At 59.5% G+C, this 20,647-nt stretch overlaps 2 protein-coding genes across 6 annotated transcripts in view; both read right to left on the bottom strand.

Moving 5' to 3' along the window:
• The window catches only part of NLRC5 (NLR family CARD domain containing 5), a 940,085-nt gene that overhangs the window by 78,278 nt on the left and 841,160 nt on the right, over positions 1 to 20,647 (bottom strand). The window lies entirely within an intron of this gene.
• The window catches only part of NDRG4 (NDRG family member 4), a 26,855-nt gene extending 6,208 nt beyond the window's left edge, over positions 1 to 20,647 (bottom strand). The window contains exons 1-9 of one of the 5 annotated variants that reach the window (XM_081107946.1): positions 20,555 to 20,647; positions 11,624 to 11,718; positions 9,819 to 9,863; positions 3,006 to 3,111; positions 2,693 to 2,813; positions 2,539 to 2,601; positions 1,875 to 1,935; positions 156 to 242; positions 13 to 69 (exon numbers count right to left, since the gene is read on the bottom strand). In XM_081107946.1, the coding sequence (XP_080964072.1) occupies positions 13 to 69; positions 156 to 242; positions 1,875 to 1,935; positions 2,539 to 2,601; positions 2,693 to 2,813; positions 3,006 to 3,111; positions 9,819 to 9,863; positions 11,624 to 11,695 (612 nt within the window). In that variant the 5' untranslated portion in view covers positions 11,696 to 11,718; positions 20,555 to 20,647. Of the gene's footprint in view, positions 1 to 12; positions 70 to 155; positions 243 to 1,874; positions 1,936 to 2,538; positions 2,602 to 2,692; positions 2,814 to 3,005; positions 3,112 to 6,197; positions 6,366 to 9,818; positions 9,864 to 11,623; positions 11,719 to 20,025; positions 20,180 to 20,554 lie in introns of those variants that run through there. The other 4 variants (XM_081107945.1, XM_081107944.1, XM_081107948.1 and 1 more) reach the window with 4 other exon arrangements.

The raw sequence follows: 20,647 nt of genomic DNA, 5'->3' as shown, positions 1-20,647 counted from the left end.
CCACGCCCTTACCTGGCTGAAGAGGTGGGATAGCACCGTGTCCGGTAAAGTGCTGGTGAGGCCCGAGAGCTGCAGGCCAAGGTGGGGTCAGTGTGAGCCCGTCCCCCCAACCCCTGCCCCCGCCCCGCCCACCCCACCAGGGGGACCACGCTCACCTTGGTGGCGGCCCAGTCGATCCAGCCTTTGCCATTGGGGTCGATGTTCATCAGCACCAGCCCCTCCACCAGGTCGGGGAAGATAAGCTGCCGGGAAAGGAAGACAGGGCTTGGGGGAGCGGGACGGGGGCAGGGAACCCCGAACTCCCCACCCACTCATCAGGCTGTGGAATTCTGGCCCTGCCTGTCCCTCTCACAGGGGGAGGGGAGGGTCTGAGGAGGAGGACACGGTCAGTGACAGCTTCAAGATGCCACCGATGGCCCAACCCGGACAGCTGGGGACCTGCGTGGCTCCGCTGCCAGCTGCCCGGCTCAGCCTGCCCTGCTGGGAGCTTTCAAAATTCGTGGGTTTATTTTGAATCTATGCCTATATCACTGTGGTTTTTTCTTTTTTTTTTTTTAAGTCTATTTTTATTGATTTCAGAGAGGAAGAGAGAGGGAGAGATAGAGAAACCAATGATGAGAGAGAATCACAGATCAACCCCCTCCTGCACGCCCCCTACTGGGGCGTCCGTCACAGAGGCATGTGCCCTGACTGGGAATCAAACTGTGACCTCCTGGTTCATAGGTCGAGGGCTTTCAACCACTGAGCCACACCGGCTGGGCTGTATCACTGTTTTTCACCCCTTTTAATATATCGTTGGAATGGCTGCTGTTGCAAAACTGAGCATTAAACATCTTCAATAGAACATCTTGTTTCTTTGCGGCTACAGACAAGGAAGCCCTGGTGATGTTGGTCACGGGGAACCGAAGCCTGTTTCGTTAGGCGTGGGACCCACACTGTCGGGCGCACCGTCTGCCCGTGTTCAGGGGCCATCTGCATACAGGGCTCACGTGCTGCCCAGTGTGGGGTGGCGGGGCCCGGTCTACAGTTAACAAAATGTGTACGTGTTGGAACTGAAAGGAGAGTTGAAAATTCTTGGTCATTTCTTTGGAAGAAAGAAATCCTTTGGATCCTGGAAAATGAAGTTTTTGTTCTTAAGGACGAAAAGCTGGTGGCTCCTGCCGGACACGATGTTTTTGAAATGTGACTTTCATTAAAACCTCGCCAACTGAACATAAGTGTCATTTTTGGTTAAAACAGGGCTGGTTTAAACGTTTAAATATTACCCTAATTGGTGGATGAGTGGTTAGGCTAATCCTTATTTTGTGGCTAGAGCAATTCTGTAGTTTGCTGATAACAGAAATTTTGGTTTTAGATAATAGTTAAGCAAGTTATAGTTTATACTCGAGGAAATGTATGGAAAAAGTAACCTTTTTTAAAAAATCCTCACCCCAGGGTATTGTTTTCATTGATTTCTAGAGAGAGTAGAAGAGAGGGGCAGAGGGAGAGAAAGAGATAGAGAGATAAAGATAGAGATAGAGATAGAGAGAGAGAGAGAGAGAGAGAGAGAGACTGGTTGCCTCCCTGCACGAGCCCCGACCAGGGCCAGGGATTGAACCTGCAATGGAGGTACGAGCCCTTGACAGGGAAACAAACCCAAGAGCCTTTGGTCCGGGGGCTGATGCTCTAACCACTGAGAAACCAGCCAGGGGGAAAAAGTAACCTTAAAAAACAGTGTCCGTAGGGACTAAGGGGAAAGAAGGCTTTTCCAAGTGCAGAGGAAGTGGGGAGGAGGAGGAGGAGAAGAAGGAAGAGCAGGAAAGTCACTGTGGCTGAAGGGCCACCCCAGGAAGGCCAGCCCTAGGGGTGGGGGTGGAGGGTGAGGGGAAACTCACTGCAAACTTGGCCAGCACATAGGCTCCGGCTCCCACTCCAATGCCAATCACATACTTGAACCTGCAGGAGAGCGAGGCTGGTCACTCTAGAAGGTTCTCAACCTTCTGGCCCTTTAAATACAGCTCCTCATGCTGTGACCCAACCATAAATTATTCCCGTTGCTACTTCATCACTGTCATGTTGCTACTGTGATGAATCGTCATGTAAATATCTGATATGCAGGATGGTCTTAGGTGACCCCTGTGAAAGGGTCGTTCGACCGCCAAAGGGGTCGCGACCCACAGGTTGAGAACCACTGCTCTAGGGCAAACACGTCAAACTCGCAGCTGCGGGCCGCATGCCTCATTTATTTGGCCCGTGTTAGCCTTTGAGTTTGACATGCTTGCTCTAGGGCCAGCGGTGCCATTTCCCCTAAATGTCATCCGAGCAGGCCCCACCCACAGCCCTCGGACCCCAGCCAGAGCCTGGTGGCCATGTGGGGGCGGTGGGTGCATCCTCAGGCCCCGGCCAGAGCCCGGTGGCCGTGTGGGGGCGGTGGGCGCCCCTCGGGCCCCGGCCAGAGCCTGGTGGCCGTGTGGGGGCGGTGGGCACCCCTCGGACCCCGGCCAGAGCCTGGTGGCCATGTGGTGGCGGTGGGCACAGGGATGGCTGGGCGGGACTCACCCAAAGTGCTGCACCACGCTGGGGAGCATGGCGGCCAGCTGCTCCATGGACGGGAACTGGTACCTGCGGGAGGGGCAGGAGGTCAGGCCCAGGTGTGTCCTGGGGCGCAGAGCTGGGGAGAGGTGGGGGGGCGGGGGAGGGCTCGGGTACCTACCCCTGAGGAAACTGGGACGCCCCCACCTGCTGGCCGGGCGCATCCACGTGGCACACCACGAAGTGCTTGGTGATCTCCTGCATGTCCTCGAAGTTGAAGAAGGTGTTGAAGCACAGCTTGTCTGCGGAGACACACCTGTGGCTGAGCGGAGGGGGGAGGCCCCGGCTCCGAGGGGGAGGGTGATCAGCCTCGCGCTCCAGTGGGGAAATCAAGGCCCCAGTGGCTAGGACACAGAGCGGAGTGTGTGGGGACCTACGCGGGGAGGAGGGCAGATGTGAGGTGGGGAACGGCCGGTGCGGCCGGGGACACTTACGATTGAGGCCCACATCGTGGTAGGTGAGGATGGCCGGGCGGTTCCCCTTGGGGGAGCCCCGGATCACCACGTGCAGCAGGCCGTAGGGCGTCTCAATGTCATGCTCCTGGAGGGAGAGACCGGAAGATGCTCTGGGCAGTCCCCGCTCCTGGCTCCTCTGGGGGAAGGGCTGGGGGGCAGCCGGGAGCTGCTGGGCCCGAGGAGCGGCCCCACGGGGCGGGACATCCCATTCTCACCACAGAGGCAGGGAGGACGCAGCGGGCGGAGCACCCTTCCCAGGGCAGGGGAGTCCGGCACAGGGACAAGGGATGGGAAGGTCCTGGTTCCCTTCGCAAACTAGCCAGTGGGGGAGCTGCCGCGGCCTCCGGGGACAGCTCTGCCCCTCCAGCCCCGCCCGGGGCCACCCTCACCTGTTCCTCCCCCACTAGGAACCTCGAAGGGCTGCTGCTCAGTTCCCCTCAGTCCTCAGTAACTACCCCAAGCGACCAGGCCCCGCCTCCAACGCCCACACCTGCAGGCTCTTGCTCCGGCCTTTCCTTCCACCCTGAAGCCCCTCCCTGCGAACCCAAGGCCTTCCTTCAGGAAGGGCCCAGTTAGACACCCCTCCTCTCCGCCCCCCCCACCCCTCTCCCCCCAACCCCTGCCTTCAGCTGTGGCTGCTCTGGGCTGCTCCCGTGTTCACGCCCTTGGCTTTGCTCATTTGTCTTGCAGGAGCAGGAGCTGGGCGCTGTGCTGGAGACCTGCTCTGCCCCTTACTGTGTGACTCTGGGCCAGGCTCACCCCTTCTCTGTGCCCCGGCCCAGCCCTCTGGGAGGGACTCCGAGAACTAAAGAAGCCGCGGTCTGCGGGGTGGCTAGCACTTGGAGAGCGCCCAGAAAGGGGGCTGCTGGGCTGGGCTGTCCGGAGCCTGGGAGGGGCCCTGCTGGCTGGTCCCTCTGCAAGCCGGTCAGTCTTGGCCCTTCCATGGGAAGAGTCCCCAGGGGCAGCCGGAGCTGGACACACAGCCCTGCCTGGCCACGGGAGCCTTGGAGCTGGCCACTGAGCTAGAAGTGGGGTTAGGGCCGGGACAGGAAGGAAACAGCACGTGACTGAGCACCTACTGTGTGCCAGGGGTTTGCACGTGGTGGGCACTTAGGTTCAAAGAGGACCAAAGCTCCTTCCCCCGACAGGAAAGGGACAGACTCGGGAGGTAGGAGACAGCCTCCTGGGGACTGGCCTTTCGGGTCTGAGCTCAGCGGGGAGTGACAAGGTGGTACCAGCTTCACGGCCAAAGGCCACACCCTGGGAGCCACCCTTCTGCTTCGAGGTCCTGTCAGAGACACCCTGTCACCCTCTGGGTGGGCCCAGGCTCACCACAGCCTCCCCCGTCCCAGGCCTGTCCTCCCTCAGGGCCACCAACAAGCCACACTTCCTGCTCACTGACCACTGACTGGACACTTTGCATGCTCACAGGGACCTCAGCCACAGAGGAGCACACGAAGGCTGCAAAGGAGAAATGCTGTGCCCAAGGTCAAGGCCTGAGAGGGAGGGCAGGCCTTGCCAGGTGCAGACCTCGGGGGTAAGCCGGGGGCTGCCTTTTCTGAGATACTCCGCCATACTGTACCCCCAATTCCCCACCCTCAGCTCTAGAGGCTGGGGGGGTGCACAGTGCCATGGAAGGCGGGCTGGGGGGCTGGAGGGGTGGAGGGCAGGAGGGGTGCCCCCCATGCAGGGCGGGGTTGGGGGCAGGAGGGGTGCCCATTGAACAAGAGCTGCAATGCGCTTGCGGCATGAAGGGCAGTTCCTGAGCGCACGGGTCACTGTCGCCCTTTCAGGCAGAAGTCAGGGCGCGGGGCGGCAGTTTTCACACCCAGACAGTGGGTGCAAGTGAGGGGGCGCCTGTCCTCTCCCAGCTCCGGTGTGGCCTCCCCATCACTATCCCCGGCGGCTGCAGAGCCTGCCCCACTGAGGCCCAGCTCCCCAGGGACAGGGACGCAGTCAGGGCCTCGGCTCGTGGGGGGGGGGGCGGGGGGGAGTTAGGGGAGCTCTCGCGCAGCCCGGTACCCTTGGCTGCACCCTCCCGCCCACCCAGGAGCGCAGACCTAGCCGAGCTCCCAGTCTGGCGGGGAGGGAGGGGGGCTGCACACAGCGGGCGCCCCAAAGGCGGCAGCCGGGCACCCTCAGAGCCCCCCACCCAGGACTGAGCTCTCCCATTGGCTCCTGGTGACGTCACCGCTCCCGCCCCCAGGTGGGCGCCGCGGGAGGCGCTGCGGCAGCCGGTACCCCTCGGCCTGCGCGCTCCCCTCGCCCTTGACCTTGAGGGTTGCGGCCCTGGGAGCTGCATTTCAGTGCGCGGGGTGCGGGGTGCGGGGTGGTGGGAGCGCTACCGCGATGCCCCGTCTCCCGCACCGATCGCTCCGCAGACCCGGCCGCGCTGCGTGTTGTCTGGGTGCGGGCGATGGTCCAAGGACCAGGCAAGGCAAGCCCGGGCGTGCGCCCCCGTCTCCCCATCACTGAGGAAGAACAGTACCCTGGGCACTGCTGCCAGGTGGGAGGGGGCGCCCGTTGCCTTCCCTCACCCCCCAAATAAGGCATGACCACCCCTCTGACCCTCCGCGTGCCCCCTCCCCCGCCCCTGCAGGAACCCGGCCTAAAGGCCCGGCTAGCACTCGCCCCAGACCTCCCCGCAGCGCCCCGGGGGCCACGGGGGGGCTGCGTGCGCCTCCGAAGAAAGGAAGAGGCTGCGGTTTGCAGGTGCAGCCACGCAGACGGGACAGCGCCAGGGCCCGTGCGCGCAGACACCTTGGCCGGGAATCAAACCCGGACACCTGCGCGCACCGACCCCCGCACCCGCGCAGGGACTCGGCTTGCCCGGGGCTGAGGTGGTCACAGGAGCCAGGCCGCCACCAGCCGGGCAGGGGCCAGGCGAAGGGCACATGCCAGGGAGATGCACACACGCTGGCCCGCGTCCGCACGGACGTGCAGCCGAGTCCCCGCCCAGTGCGTGTTCTGCAGATGCCAGCCCGCCCCCCGCACCCGCCTGGCCGCTACCCCTCCCGCCCCGTGGCTCCGAGGGCCCGGGTCGCCGCGAGACCAGCACCCGCCGGCCTTGCCCAGTTCTCCCCGAGGCGCGGCGGCTGGAGGCAGAGCCGACCCGAGGCCGAGGGTGCGCCTTCCTCCCGGACGCCCTGCGCGCCCGCCGCCCGCACTCACCCCATCCCAGCTCTCGGGCATCTCGCCGGGGGAGGGAGGTGACAGCCTCGCCAGGGAGAGCAGACAAAGGCCTGAGTCACCGGAGTCGGAGGCAGGGGCGGCTCCAGCGGGAAGCCAGCAGCTCTGGGGCCGGGCGCCGCGCCGCCACCGTTTATACGCGGAGCCGCCCGCCCCAGGCCGGTCCCTCCCCGCCGCGGGGTTTCCGAGCAGCCACTCGCCCGCCCGCAGCCCCGGCTTCCAGATTGGCTGTCGGGAGACAAACCTGGCTCCCATTGGCTGCTGAGGCCCTCGCTCACCCAGCCCGGCGCCTGTCTCACCCCCACCCCCAGCAACGCATCATCCCGGATGGTCCCCAGCCTCCGCCGCATCCCCAAGCCCCTAGCAACACGGGACACGCGGGGAGGGCTGCAGCCCGCTGCACACGGGGTCCTGGGAAGGGGGGGCCCTGTGTCAGGCACCCGCGAGCCTCTCAGGGACCACACAGGTGTGCCCTTGACCTATAGCCTGGGGAGCACAGAGGGACCTGGGGGGCCCCAAGCCCAGCCTCCACAGCAGGAGGGCCTGGATCACAGCCTCCAGGGGATGTGGGGAGTCACTCCCGTCTTCTCCACCTGCCAGGGTCTCCCCTAGGGCAGCCCCCACGCTGCCCACATGCACACCCAGCACCTGTCCACACTGCAGAGGGGGGGTTCCGGGCACAGGGGCCTGGGTAGGTTGCAGGCCCAGGAGTCTGGTGGGGCACGCACCAGCTCTGCCCTCCCCCCGCCCCCCATCCTGCAGCCAGGACGGACGTCCTGCCCACCTCCCCGCAGACCCACCCGGCATGGGGCCTGGCTCCCAGATCTCAGGGGAGCAGGACACATGAGCCCCCTCAGGTCCCATGCCCTCACCCCACCCCAGAAACAAGGCTTTGGTTGGGGAGCTGGCCAGGGACGGGCAGGCAGAGACACAGGAGACGGGGAGCAAAGGAGAGCAGAGGATGAGAGGAAATAGGCCAGGGAGGGGGCAGAGGAGGGAGCCCAAGGACAAGAAGGCGGCAGAGGAGGGAGGGGTGCGGGGCGCTGTGCCCCCATTCTGTCTCTTTGCTGAAGGACCGCGCCACTCGCCCCAGGCTGCACACTGGCTGGCTGTGCTGGGGGCGGCAGTTACCTCCCCTCTAGGGTGCCTAGTGACCTGGTCAACACCTGCCAGGCATGCTATTCCTGGCCCGGGCCTGTGCCTGGGGGGGTGGGCACTGAGAACTTTCCCTGCCCCCTCTCTGACCTCTCACTCGGAGGCCTGGCCCAGAGCGCTGGGCCCTGCGTTTGCCCAGGGCAGCCAGGGTGTGGAACGGGGTGTCCCGGGCCCCTCATGTCCTGGCCTTTCTCCCTGTTCCCTGCAGCCACTTGGACACAGGAAGCGGCTCCAGTCATTGAGGCGGCTGCAAAGGCACAGCCCACAAGATCCCCCCCAGCTGCTACTCGGAGTGGGGGACAGGGGGCCTCCCACCTTCTCTGCCACCAAACCCTGCTCCTCCGTGGTCCCCATCCAATCTTATGCCCCCTCCAGCCTCTGACCGCTGCGTGGCCTTCCCCTTGGGCTCAGGTGAGAAGCTGACCTCAGACACTGCCCACTCCAAGCTGTGGCCCCATTTCTGCTCAGTCACTTGCTTCACATCCACAGCCCTGTGGTGAAGTCCCAGCTCCCTGCCCACTCGCTGGGAGACCTTGGGCAAGATTTAACTTCCTTGTGCCCCAGGCCTCGCAACTGTACAACGGGAATTGTGCCTTCCACACAGAGCTGCTCTGAGAATGAGAAAAAGTTGCATCAATCGCTCTGGGCCTGACCCCACTCCTGCCCGGGCCCCGCCCATGTCTGGAAACATGGGACAGTCCATGTGCCGCCCCAAACTGCTGGCCCCTTCCCTGGAGCCTGTGCAGTTGTGGCTGAACAAGGCAGGCTCTGGACCTGCTAGCTGAACCCGGTCCGGCTACATAGCTCTGCCACATCTCTGCTGTGTGACCTTGGGCAGGCCAGTCAACCTCTCTGAGCCTCCACCTCTGTAAGTGGGAAAGCAGCAGTGCCTGTGCACAGGTAGCTGCGTGGATAGCACATGAAGCGCACAAACCTATGAGAAAGGATCAGGAAGCTGAAGCTTACAAACACCTTAGCACCTTGGGCATCAGTCAGAGTAGCAAATGCGCCGGCTGGCGTGGCTCCGTGGTCGAGTGTTGACCTATGAACCACAAGGTCAGGGTTTGATTCCCGGTCAGGGCACAGGCCCCGGGTTGCCGGTTTGATCCCCAGTGTGGGGCGTGCAGGAGGCAGCCAATCAATGCTCCTCCCTCATCATTGATGTTTCTCTCTCTCTCTCCCTCTCCCTTCTTCTCTGAAATCAATACAAAAAAATAATTTTTAAAAAAGAGTAGCAAATTCATATTGAAATATCTCCACATGCCAGGATCTACTCCTCAAATGCTTTACACGTTCCTTGAGGAAGATGAGGCAGGGACTGGCTGCTCTGGGGTTTGATGTCACCGGCCCCTCCTGGGGGGGGGGGGGGCGTCCACCCATTCCCACCCTCCCTCTCGGGGGCAGGAGGACAAAGAGGACATGCCTGCCCAGACCTCTGGCTGGGCCTCGCTATCTCATGGCCGCACCCCTCCCCTCTCTCCCTCCCAGGTCTCCTGTCTGTTCCCTCCTGCCCAGCTCCAGAGCCTTTGTATTTGGAGCTGGAACTCCTGGGGGACTGGAGCGCGAGCTCGCTCTTGCGTCCTTGAAGGGGCTCGTGACCCAGGCCGGGCTCACAGACGCGGAGCCTGGCTGCAGAGCTGCCGTCCGGGGAGGAGCCAGCACGTCGCCCCACCGCCACGTCACCCTTGCAGACCACGAGGCTGGGGCTGTCCTGGGGCTTGGACACTGACCCACATGGCAGTCAGGCCCAGGCCTGGGGGGCCAGTTCCACGGAGCCAGGAGGAAGGGCCCAGAAGGGTCTGAGCTGGTTCAGCGTGTGCTGGTGGCCAGCGGGGCCCCGGAGCTGGAGAGGCTCCCACTGTGTCTGCTGCCAGACGGTTTCCGAGACCCGGGAGTAAAGAGCCACTACGCAACTCAGAGCAGAGGAATGACTGGCTGAGTGAGTGAAATCATGGTGGGAAGGAATAAAAACAAAGGGCGATTTCGGTTTTCACAGGGAAGCTGGCATCCCGCTAAAGAGGACATGGTTGTCCCGGCAACAGCTGCCATGGAAACAGGGAGCTATTTTGGAGCATCAGCCTGGCTTTCATTGGAGGAAAATGCTGATTCAGATGACAGCATCCCTCCCTCCTGTCTCCATCCTCACTCCCCCAGGCCTCCCTTCCCCCTTCTGTTCAGGACAGGGGACAGGGGACAGGGGGCAGGGGGCAGGAGACAGGAGACAGGGGGCAGGGGACAGGAGACAGGGGGCAGGGGGCAGGGGGCAGGAGACAGGGGGCAGGGGGCAGGTAGAGCCACTGTAGACAGTGACGGTGGCCCCGGAGGCTTCAGTGCTGAGCCCCTGTCACTTCAGACACATGGAAGGGTGTGACCCTCCGCAGGGACCAGGCTGGGTGGTCCAGGGGCCGGCCAGCTGTCAGTCCCCCACATCAGGTGGCTGAGTCCTACCTTCCAGTCTGTGTCCTCGGCCAAGAGGAAGGTGTCGGAGTTCTCCTGAGGGAGCAACCAGAGGGGTGGGCGTTAGGCCCTGGCTGGCCAGGGGCCCCCACGGGCTTGGCCTTGAGCAGACTAGCACCCTGTTCCCCATTCTTTTTCTTTTTTTAAATAAATATTTCTTTATATATATATATATTTTTTATTTTTTACAGAGAGGAAGGGAGAGGGATAGAGAGTTAGAAACATCGATGAGAGAGAAACATCGACCAGCTGCCTCCTGCACACCCTCTACTGGGGATGTGCCCGCAACCAAGGTACATGCCCTTGACCGGAATCGAACCTGGGACCTTTCAGTCCCCAGGCCGACACTCTATCCACTGAGCCAAACCAGGTAGGGCGCCCATTCTTTTTTTTTTAAGAGAGAGAGAGAGAAAGAGAGAGAGAGAGAGAGAGAGAGAGAGAGAGAGAGAGAGAAACATCGATGTGGGAGAGACACATGGATCTGTTGCCTCCTGCACGCACCAGAGCAGAACTGAATCCGAAACTTAGGCATATGCCCTGACAGGGAATCGAACCCGAGACCTTCTGGTGCATGGGATGACACTCCAACCAACTGAGCCACCTCGGCCAGGACCCCACTCACCTTTATGTTAACGAAAGTGACCCAGGGCTTCCCAAGGGCCGGGCGCAGGGCTGCAAGTGCCTGGCGGAGGAGTCTATGAGCAGCTGCTCACATCCGTTTCCCTGTTCATGGAAAATGTGAAGGGCTCCCGCGACAGGAGGGAAGGGTGGGACTCAGAGAGACCGAGCCACAGGCCACACGGTGTGGAATCTGTGAGTGCGGACCCACAGCTTTTCCTTGCAGGGAGGGGAAGGGTGCCAGGCGTCACCACAACAAGAAAGCAGGGGGTAGCCCTAGCCGGTTTGGCTCAGTGGACAGAGTGTCGGCCTGTGGACCAAAAGATCCCGGGTTCGATTCCGGTCAAGGGCACGTACCTTGGTTGCAGGCTCCTCCCCGGCCCGGGCCCTGGTCAGGGCGTGTGCAAGAGGCAGCCAATGGATGTGTTTCTCTCACATCGATGTTTCTGTCTTTCCCTCTTTCTTCCACTTTCAATGGAAGTAAAGGGTAGAAATAACTCTGGAATCTAGCCCTAGGCCTCATGGGACAAAATGACCACCTCAGCGGCTTCGGTCCCCCTGCCCCTGGAGGCACCCTGATGGTGAGACGGGCCCTCCAACCTCAGAGCTTGCGCAGAAAAGACAGAGAAGCTGGGACCAGGAAAGGCCCAGCAGGTGGGGAAGCGCTGTGCCCTGCTGGACACAGCACTGCCCCGCGGGTACCCTCCTGGGCCTCCCAGAACCAGGGGTGAAGTTCAGCCTCACCCCCTGATGGCTGTGTGCCCGTGGCCCAGTGAATTAACCTTTCTGTGCCTCAGTGGCCTCATTAGTGAAATGGGGATAACACTTCCCAGGAGCCTCCCAGGCAGCCATCGATGTTTCGCTTTCACATCAATGTTGCTCTCTCTCTCTTCCTCTCCCTTTTTCTGTCTCTCTCTCAAAATCAATAAAAACATTAAATTTTTTTTAAAAAGCCTCCCAGCCGCAAAGACAGCCAGGGCCGCAGCGAGGCTGGCGGGGTGTCAGTCGCACGGGACACCCCCCAGGAGGGGAGTAGGCTCGCAGGTGGCCTGAGTGCTCCTGGCCTGCGGGTGGCTCCCTGGAGGGTCAGGGGGGCAAGACCGGAGGGAAGACACGCGGTTCCCTGCTCGGCCACGAGGGGGCGCTCTCCGCCCCAGGACCGCGAGGGGGCGACTCACCAGCTCGGTGGCGTCCAGGCCCCGGAGCAGCGGCTTCTCCTCGGGGAACCTCAGCTCCTGCAGCCCGGCCATGGTCACGTCGTGGAGCAGGAGCCCTGGGAGAGGGGAGGACGAGGTTGGGGTTGCGGCGGCGGGGCGCCCGGTCCCTGCCCTGACGCTCCCAGCACGAGGCCGGGCTGCGGCAGGAGCCAGGGCACCACCGCCGGCTCCATGCCCGGTCCCCAAGCCTGGGCCCGTCGCGGCACCTCGCAGGGCAGCAAGGCTCCGTCTGCAGGGCTCCCTGCTTGGCTCACGGTAGTATCTGTTTTCTTAAAAGTCAAAACATGTTTCGCCCTAGACGGTCTGGCTCAGTGGATAGAGCATCCGGGTTCAATTCCCGTCAAGGGCATGTACCTCGGTTGCCTGGCCCGGGCCCAGGACATGAACTGGAAATTCATAAAAAACATTGTCCCCAGGCATGGCTCAGTGGTTTGAGCGTCCATCTTTGAACCAGGAGGTCATAGATCAATTCCTGGCCTGGTCAGGGCACATGCAGGGTTTGCAGGCCTGAAGGGGAGGGGGGGGGGTGGCGTGCTGGAAGGAGGGGGGCGTGCTGGAGGCAGCCGATCTCTCTCATCATTGCTGTTTTTATTTTCCTCTATGAAATCAATAAAAATATATTTGAACAAATTAACATTGGCTAATAAATACATAAGAAAACAGGAAAGCTCACTAGAAGTTAAAAGAAAAGCAGATGAGAACCAGACCCCGTATTCTGGCCGGTGGCCCTGGCAGGCTGCAGTGCTGGCTGAGGCGTCCTGAAGCCGGCACTTTGCTCATCTTGCTCGTGGGTGTATAAAGGATACATCTTGCCAGAGGGCAGCTTTGCAGGATGAATTAAAATTATTTAAAAGCTTCATCCTCTCGGACTCGGCAATCCTCTCCCTGGGAGAAATTTCTTAAGGAGCCCAGAGAGGGACCTAAATGATTTGATCTGTAGGAATGCTCACCACAGCACCATTTATGAAATGAGAGGAAAACGGGAAGACTCGAGGTGTCCAGGAATAGGGAATTAGGACAAACGACGGGCCAGTGACTTATAAAAGATTTTTACTAACGGGAAAATGCTGTGTCACAATAAACAGAAAAGGCAATGATAAAACATACAATATTATCCCAATGACGAGAAATAAAGGGTGTCCCAAAACTCACGCAAGAAGTAATTTTGATAGAAAACACAGGTTTATAATTAAAAAATGTAAATTTTTTAATTGATTCATAAAGTATACAGTATAGGGTTATGGATGGAATAGCACATCGGGTAAATGGCCTCCACGGCGTTGCTGGCACATATGCAAAGCCGCGATCTTCATTGGTCTTCATTGTCCCTGCTCCTGGGCCATAACTGGTACTTGGTAATGCTGATCAAATTGAAGGGATTGCAATCAAAGGGCAACAGATATTAGAATCTGATTCAATAAACCAAGTAAAATTAGGCTTTTATTTTTTGTTGTTGTTAATGCTCACGCAAAATTCAAATCTTGCGTGAATTTTGGGACACCCTTTACAAACAGCCCCACAGAAAAGCCCGGGAGGATGTATATCCTCACGTTAACAGGCATTATCTCCGGTGGAAGACTGAAAACGGCAGCCTGGGATCTGAAATCAGGGACGAACAACATTAAAAAAAAAAAAAAAAAAAAAAGCAAGACCTAGTCAGTTTGGCCCAATGGTTAGAGCGTTGGCTTGTGGACTGAAGGGTAACGGGTTCGATTCCAGCCAAGAGCACGTATTTCTGTTGCAGGCCTGGTTGGTCCAAACACGCACCCCGCTCCCCCGGCCACATCCCACCCCTGTCCACCCCGCTGCGTTGGCTTCTCCCTGTGGGAGGCCCAGGGCCTGGGCAGTAGGCCCAGTGGTTGCCTGGGGCCCGGGGAGGGGACCCATTTCTGAGGCTGGGCTGTCGCAAGCCCAGGCTGCAGCTCCAGGCCTTCCCTGGGCTTCCTCCCTCCGCCAGAAGCGCGGAGCCTCAGTTCCCCGGAGCGGCACAAAGATGACGCCTCAATGCCTCAACCCCGCGAGTCCAGTTTGGGGTTGGGATATGCGGACGCTGGGCTGGGAGCTGCTGGTCACCAGCCTCCTGGAAGGAGGAGAGCGGGGGAGCCCCTGGGAGAGCCTCGCCCCCAGAGGCCAGGCAGGGGGCCCCGTGCCCACCCAGGGCCCCGGGTCCCTGCATCCCCATGCCATGCCCCAGCGTTTGGTTCCCAGCGGTTTCCTGGGAAACCAGTTAACACAACCCAGATGGGCGGTATTTTTAGCAAGGCATCCTCCCTCCCCTCGCCCCCACCCCTTTCTCTTCCAGCCTTTCTGAGGGCTCAGCCAGCCATCTGGGTGGGGGGCTAGCAGAAGGGTCCCGCCCTGGAAAACACTTCCCCCATTAGGACTTTTTAGCCGCCAGCCTCCCCGAGCACCCAGTTCCATTATCTGCCGGCAGCACTGGGGTGTCCCCGTCCTCACCCAGGCCTGTTCTGAAACCACCCAGGAGACCATGACCCCAAGGATGGTGCTATGTTTAGGGCTGAGAGGGCCGTGCAGGGACAGACGGCCAGGGATGGAGGGCGGAGGGGAAGAGGGCTGGAGAGAAACCTCAGAATCCAGAGAAGTGGGAATGGCTCCGCCCATGGAAAACGGGCAGCCGGGGCCCAGCAGGTGGGGATGTGGGGTTTGGGGTACCCGGGGCTCACGGGGGAGGGGCAGAGAAGTTTCTCCCTAGGAAAGTTATGATTTAAAAAGAGTCAGGATCGCCTGCCGCCCCCATGTGGCTCAGTGGTTGAGCGTCGACCTATGAACCAGGAGGTCACGGTTTGATTCCCGGGGTCAGGACACATGCCCGAGGTTTCGGGCTTGATCCCCCGTGGGGTGTATAGGAGGCAGCTGATCCATGATTATCTCTCATCATTGCTGTTTCAATCTCTCTCTCCCTCTCCCTTCCTCTCTGAAATCAATAAGAATATGTTTAAAAAGATAAAATATATGAGTATACTAATAAACACACTTCTCTATCTATCCATTTGTATGTATCATAAAATCTGGAATTTATACTGATCCTTTTTTTTTTTTTTGCAGATTGATAACTTTATTTGACCATCAGCAGTTAGTTCTCAGCCACGTGAGCTGTGTAGATTTTTGGAAGTAGTGGCAGGTACATGGGTGACCCACATACAGAGCTGGTTGGGGGAATCTTCATCCCCATCTCGTTTTCTGGACAACGGCACCTGGGTGCCGAACGGGACCTTTCTTATTCCTTTGGCCTGGGCAGCTTTGTGGAGTCCGGTGTCAGTGCGCCCGCCTGGGGTTCCCATCTCCTTGAGGGCAAATCCGGGTTCTCCAAGTCCCGCTGGGCACACTTCCTGACCCCCACTCCCGGATGCGCGTGTGCGTGGAGATGGCGTGTCCTGTGCTCGCCGCCTCGCGGACGGCACAACAGCCCGTCTTCCTCTCGCCAGGCCGCCTTTGGGAGCCTCTGCCGGGCCCGGGTTGGAAAGAAACGAGCCGTCCGGATACCTTCAATCCATTCCACACCGTGTAGTCAAACTTCCCTCTTTCCTTATTTGTGATTTTTTCTCCCAGGATGAGAAGCGTGGCTCTCAGTCTCCGTGATACTTTTGCTGATTTGTTCATCCCGTGTAGACACACAGTCATTTCAGAACGGTTACTCGCAGAATGAGGGACTGAGAATTTTTGGGACTCTACTTTTTTTTGTACTTGACCCTTTCAGACTCAAGACCCAGGTTTTTAAAAGCATTTACCACCCGTGTTAATTCTTTAAAAGGAAAATATAAGTGAATTAAGTTGTTTAAGGTATCCTAAAGGCCCCTCACGTGGTGAGTGGGGGGGTCTGAATTCCTCTGTCTGGAGGTCGCTGCCGCCTGTGTTTTTCCAGGCAATCCTGGCTCCTCTGACACCAAGACCTTTCGCTGTGAAGCATTTCCGGAGAGTCGCCCCTACTGTGCACTTCTTCAGGATTCCCATGGAGTGGCTTCTTCAGAACCCCAAAACTGGCCACTTCCCCCTACACATCTGCCACTTTTCTGTTTTTAAAAAGTAAAACTTGGTCCTAAGTGGTGTGGCTCAGTGGATAGAGCGTCGGCCTGCGGACTGAAGGGTCCCAGGTTCGATTCCCGTCAAGGGCATGTACCTTGGTTGCGGGCACATACCCAGTAGGGGGTGTGCAGGAGGCAGCTGATCGATGTTTCTCTCTCATTGATGTTTCTAACTCTCTATCCCTCTCCCTTCCCCTCTGTAAAAAAAATCAATAAAATATATTTAAATAAAAAAAAAAAACTTGAATTTCATGTAATATACGCTCACTGGAAAAATCAGAAAAGCAAACAGAAGTGAAAGGCACATAGAATCCTATGAACCAGAGAAAACCACGGTTAACTTTTTTTTATTATCTTCTTTGACTCCTTTTCCAGTGCTAATCTATACACTGAAAAAGATGAAAAACAAAACACGTTTTTAAAAATATATATATTTTATTGGTTTTTACAGAAAGGAAGGGAGAGGGATAGAGAGTTAGAACATCGATCAGCTGCCTTCTGCACACCCCCTACTGGGGATCAAGCCTGCAACCAAGGTACATGCCCTTGATGGGAATTGAACTCGGGACCCTTCAGTTTGTGGGCCAAAACTCTATCCACTGAACCAAACCGGTTATGGCAACAAGACACTGTTTGGAAACATCGTTTAGACCCTGGCTCACATTCCAGCCGCTGCTTGCCATCTGTGTGACTTTTAGCCAGTTGCTTAACCTCTCTGTGCCTCACTTTCCTTATCTGAAAAGGGAGGAAATGATAGCACACACCTCACAGGTGGCTATGATGGTGAGTGACTATATAGAAAGCACTCCGGACTGTGCAGATGCCATGCAAGCGCGAGCTGTCACCACCATCATTACGACATTATTATTACATAAGGGGACATCTGTTCAGGTGAATAAATAACTTTGGCAGCAAAATTCGCAGCTGCCTGGGGTTCCCTGATGTGAATGCATGGGAATCTACAGGGTGGCCCAAAAAACGTATACACACTGTAACAGCTGCTAGCTCAATCTTGAAAATGAAATGTACTTTAATAAACACTGCCTTTATAATTGTTCAGAGTGTATGTATACATTTTGGGAGGACACCCTATATTTAACCTCCTCTCGGAGGTTATTATTTCCAGTTTTTCTTTTTCTTCTATTAACTACAGGGTAGCCATTCTTGAACAAATACCTCTCTCTCTCTCTCTCTCTCTCTCTCTCTCTCTCTATATATATATATATATATATATATATATACCTCTAAAAATATATAAACACCTTAATATATATTTTTTATTGATTTCAGAGGGGAAGGGAAAGGGAGAGAGATAGAAATATCAATGATGAGAGAGAATCATTGATCAGTTACCTCCTGCTCGCCCCCTACTGGGAATGGAGCCCACAACCCGGGCATGTGCCATGACCAGGAATCGAACCGTGACCTCCTGGTTCATAGCTCGACCCTCAACCACTTTATTTGTTCCTAAATATCTAACTGCTAAGACACAGATCACACATTTGTAAAGAGGGGAGACGAAGCCCGAGAGGTGCCCCCCCATCCCGGGGCTCAGTCCCAGCCGGGTGTGTCACCTGTGCTATCTCAGCGAGCCACTCCACCTCTCCCAGGGAGGGCTCAACAGTTCCACGGGGAAGACGAGAAAACTGAAGTCAGAGAGGTGAAGCCACCTGTCTGAAACCACACAGGTGGCCAGAGGTGGGCTGGGCTTGAACCCAGATCTGTGGGAGGGGGACAGGGACAGGAGGGAGCTGAAGGGGGGTGTGTGTGGGGGAGGGGAAGCTGCAAAAACCACAGACAGGACTGAGATGCCCTGACTCCCAGGGCAACTGCGGTCAATGACAGGGGTGGCTTATCCTCTCTGTGCCTCCTTTTCCTCATCTGTAAAAAGGAGGAAATAATAGACACAACTCGCAGGTTGTTATGAGGGCGTAGAGCAGTGGTTCTCAACCTTCCTAATGCCGCGACCCTTTCATACAGTTCCTCATGTTGTGGTGACCCCCAACCATAAAATTATTTTCGTTGCTACTTCATAACTAATTTTGCTACTGTGATGAATCATAATGTAAATATCTGATATGCAGGATGTATTTTTTTTTTTAATATATTTTATTGATTTTTTACAGAGAGGAAGGGAGAGAGATAGAGTCAGAAACATCAATGAGAGAGAAACATCGATCAGCCACCTCCTGCACATCTCCTACTGGGAATGTGCCCGCAACCCATGTACATGCCCTTGACCGGAATCGTACCTGGGACCTTTCAGTCCGCAGGCCGACGCTCTATCCACTGAGCCAAACCGGTTTCGGCCAGGATGTATTTTTATTGTTACAAATTGAACATCATTAAAGCATAGGGATTAATCACAAAACAACATGTAATTATATAAGTGTTTTCCGATGGTCTTAGGCGACCCCTGTGAAAGGGTCCTTCGACCCCCAAAGGGGTCGTGACCCACAGGTTGAGAACCGCTGGCGTAGAGAGTCTGCTGGAATCTGTCTGATGGGGAAGGGCCCTGAGCCCTGTACCCAGAAGATGAGGGTCCCCACACTGAAGGGGACCCCAAAGCCTGGCGCTCCACTGGAGCCCTGCACAGCCTCCTGAGAGCACCCCCGCCCCCCCCAGCCCTCTGCGGCTGGGAGAGCAGAAGGGGGACCTAGGAGTTCAGTCCCGCATGCAAGGCTCCCAAAACCCATGCGGCTGGAAACACTTCCCCTCGGGGATTAGCAAGCTGGGCAGCCAGGGCTGCACCCCCGCTACCCCCTTACCGCCGCCCCAACCGCTTTTAAAAATATTTTTATTGATTTCAGAGAGGAAGGGAGAGGGTGAGGGAGATAGAAACATCAATGATGACAGAGAATCATTGATTGACTGCCTTCTGCACACCCCCTCCTGGGAATCTAACCCAGACCAGCTGGTTTGGTTCATAGGTCGATGCTCAACCACTGAGCCATGCTGGCCGGGCCTGGCCGCTCCCTGTGAAACCAGGTGGGCAGGCCTGCCTCAGGTGAGCTCTATACGGAAAAGCGGGCAAGGGACTGGAAGGGGTGCCGGCCCCGTGGCTAACTGGGCTCAGATGGGGCACCTCTGAGGACCTGGCAGAGTTTCCAAAACAGCCCCCCAGCGCCCCCTGCCGGTGAGCCGGCCCGGGACAGGAGCACCAGTCCCTGCTGCTTAACGGGCATTCGCGGACCCCTCGGTGCGCAGGCCGAAGCTCTCTCCACTGAGCCACACCGGCTAGGGCGGGGCTCACGGCCCGAACCCTCCCCCAGCGCCCCGCCCCTCGCTCCCCCGGCCTCCAGCCTCCACTCCGTCCCCCCGACCCCCCCCCCTAGACCCCCCCCCCCCCCCGTCCAGTCCAAGCCGCTCTCACACCCCGGGCCTCTGCATCCGCGGCTCCCCCCAGCCTGCAGCCTGCAACGCCACCTCCCGCTCCAGGAATAGAAAAAGCCTGCCTTTCAGGGTCCGGTTCAAACACTGCCACGTGCTCCGATCTCTCCACGTCTCTCGCCCCCGCGCGGGCTCCAGCCTGCTTCCGGCGCACCCCACGCCGCGGCCCCTGCCCTCTCCCCGCAGGGCCCTTCGCTCCGCTCTCCTGCGCCCGCGAGGACGCGACCAGACCTCCCGGGGCCGAGGAATTTACTGGAAGCCTCTGTCCGTCCGGAGGCAGCGATGGAGCGCCTCCCCCGCCAGGCGGTGGGATCCGCACCGGCTCCCTTTCCTCCCCGCGCCCCGGCCCCGGCCCCGTCTCTCCACAGCCCCCACCAGGGGCCGCCTGTGCCTGGGAGAGTGTGTCCCACCTTCGGCCCCGGCCCCCCGGCCCCCGCCCTCCCCTTCCTGCCTCCCGCTCCGGGCACACCCAGTGTCCTCTGGGGACCGCCGGCCACAGCGCCCTGCATGTGGCTTCCAGCCCCCAGAGGGGCTCCCGGCTGAGGGTCCCCAGCCACGGGGTCCACCTGGCTCCCCACTTCCCAGGCGCTGGGCTCTCCTCCGGGCAGAAAACTTCTCCGAGAGGAGCGCAGGCTGTCGCCGGGAGCCGGGAGCAGAGGCCGCGGTCGGGAGCCCCTGTCTCTGGGGACCGAGCGACACTGACTGGAGGGACCCGACTCGAGCTCGGCCCCTCGGGGACGCGAGGAGGCCGCCCCCGCCCCGCGCTCCGGCCGTGCGCTCCACCCGCCGGGGCCCGAGGGCAGAGCCGGGCAGCGCACGGGCTGGGACTCCGCTGGCTCCGCTCCCCCGCCTCCCGCTCCCACCAGAGCCGCCAGACCCGGGCGCCGCGCCCCTCTCCACCCGGACGGCGGCGGGCGCGGGGCCGGGTACCTGTCAGCAGTTCGATCCTGTGTCCCAGCAGCTTCATCGCGGCGCCCAGCGCGGCCGGCTCCGGGAGAGGATGGCGGGCGGCGCGGAGCTCAGGAGCCCGGGAGCGCTCTCGCCGCCCCCTCCGCGCGCTCCCCCCTAAAACGCTTGTACAAATCCACCAATGGGACGGCCGCGCACCCCTCCGCGGCGCCCGCCGCCACCTGGTCGGGGTGAAGCCCGGGAGGCGGGGGAGCGCGCGGGGTGGGTGCGGCGACAGGAGGCGCCCGTGCGCCCGCCGGGGACAAAGGCCCCGCCACCGGGTGTGGAGGTGGGGGAGGCGCGGGCGGCGGCCGGATCGTGGCCCCGCGGGTCCCCGCGTCTGGCTGGGAAGAGGAGGGAGAGCCCCGGGCGGAGGAGAGGGTGCGGCCCTCGCGCCGGCGACGGGGTGCCCGGCTCGCAGGGATGGGTGGCGCGCGGAGGCTCGGCCGCGGCCGCAAGGACAGGGGGACCCGGGGAGCAGGGGAAAGGGCGGAGGGCGGCGCCAACTCACCGAGGGCGACGCGAGCGAGACGGACGCGCAGGCGGGGACAGGACCTGGCCGCCGCCGCCGCCGCCGCGCGGGTGCAGGTGTCCGCGCCCGGGG

This window comes from Myotis nattereri, assembly GCF_964212035.1.
Source record: "Myotis nattereri genome assembly, chromosome: 15".
NCBI classification, from domain to species: domain Eukaryota; kingdom Metazoa; phylum Chordata; class Mammalia; order Chiroptera; family Vespertilionidae; genus Myotis; species Myotis nattereri.
The sequence above is the reverse complement of the archived record's forward strand: the minus strand, read 5'-3'. Positions and strand labels throughout refer to the sequence as shown.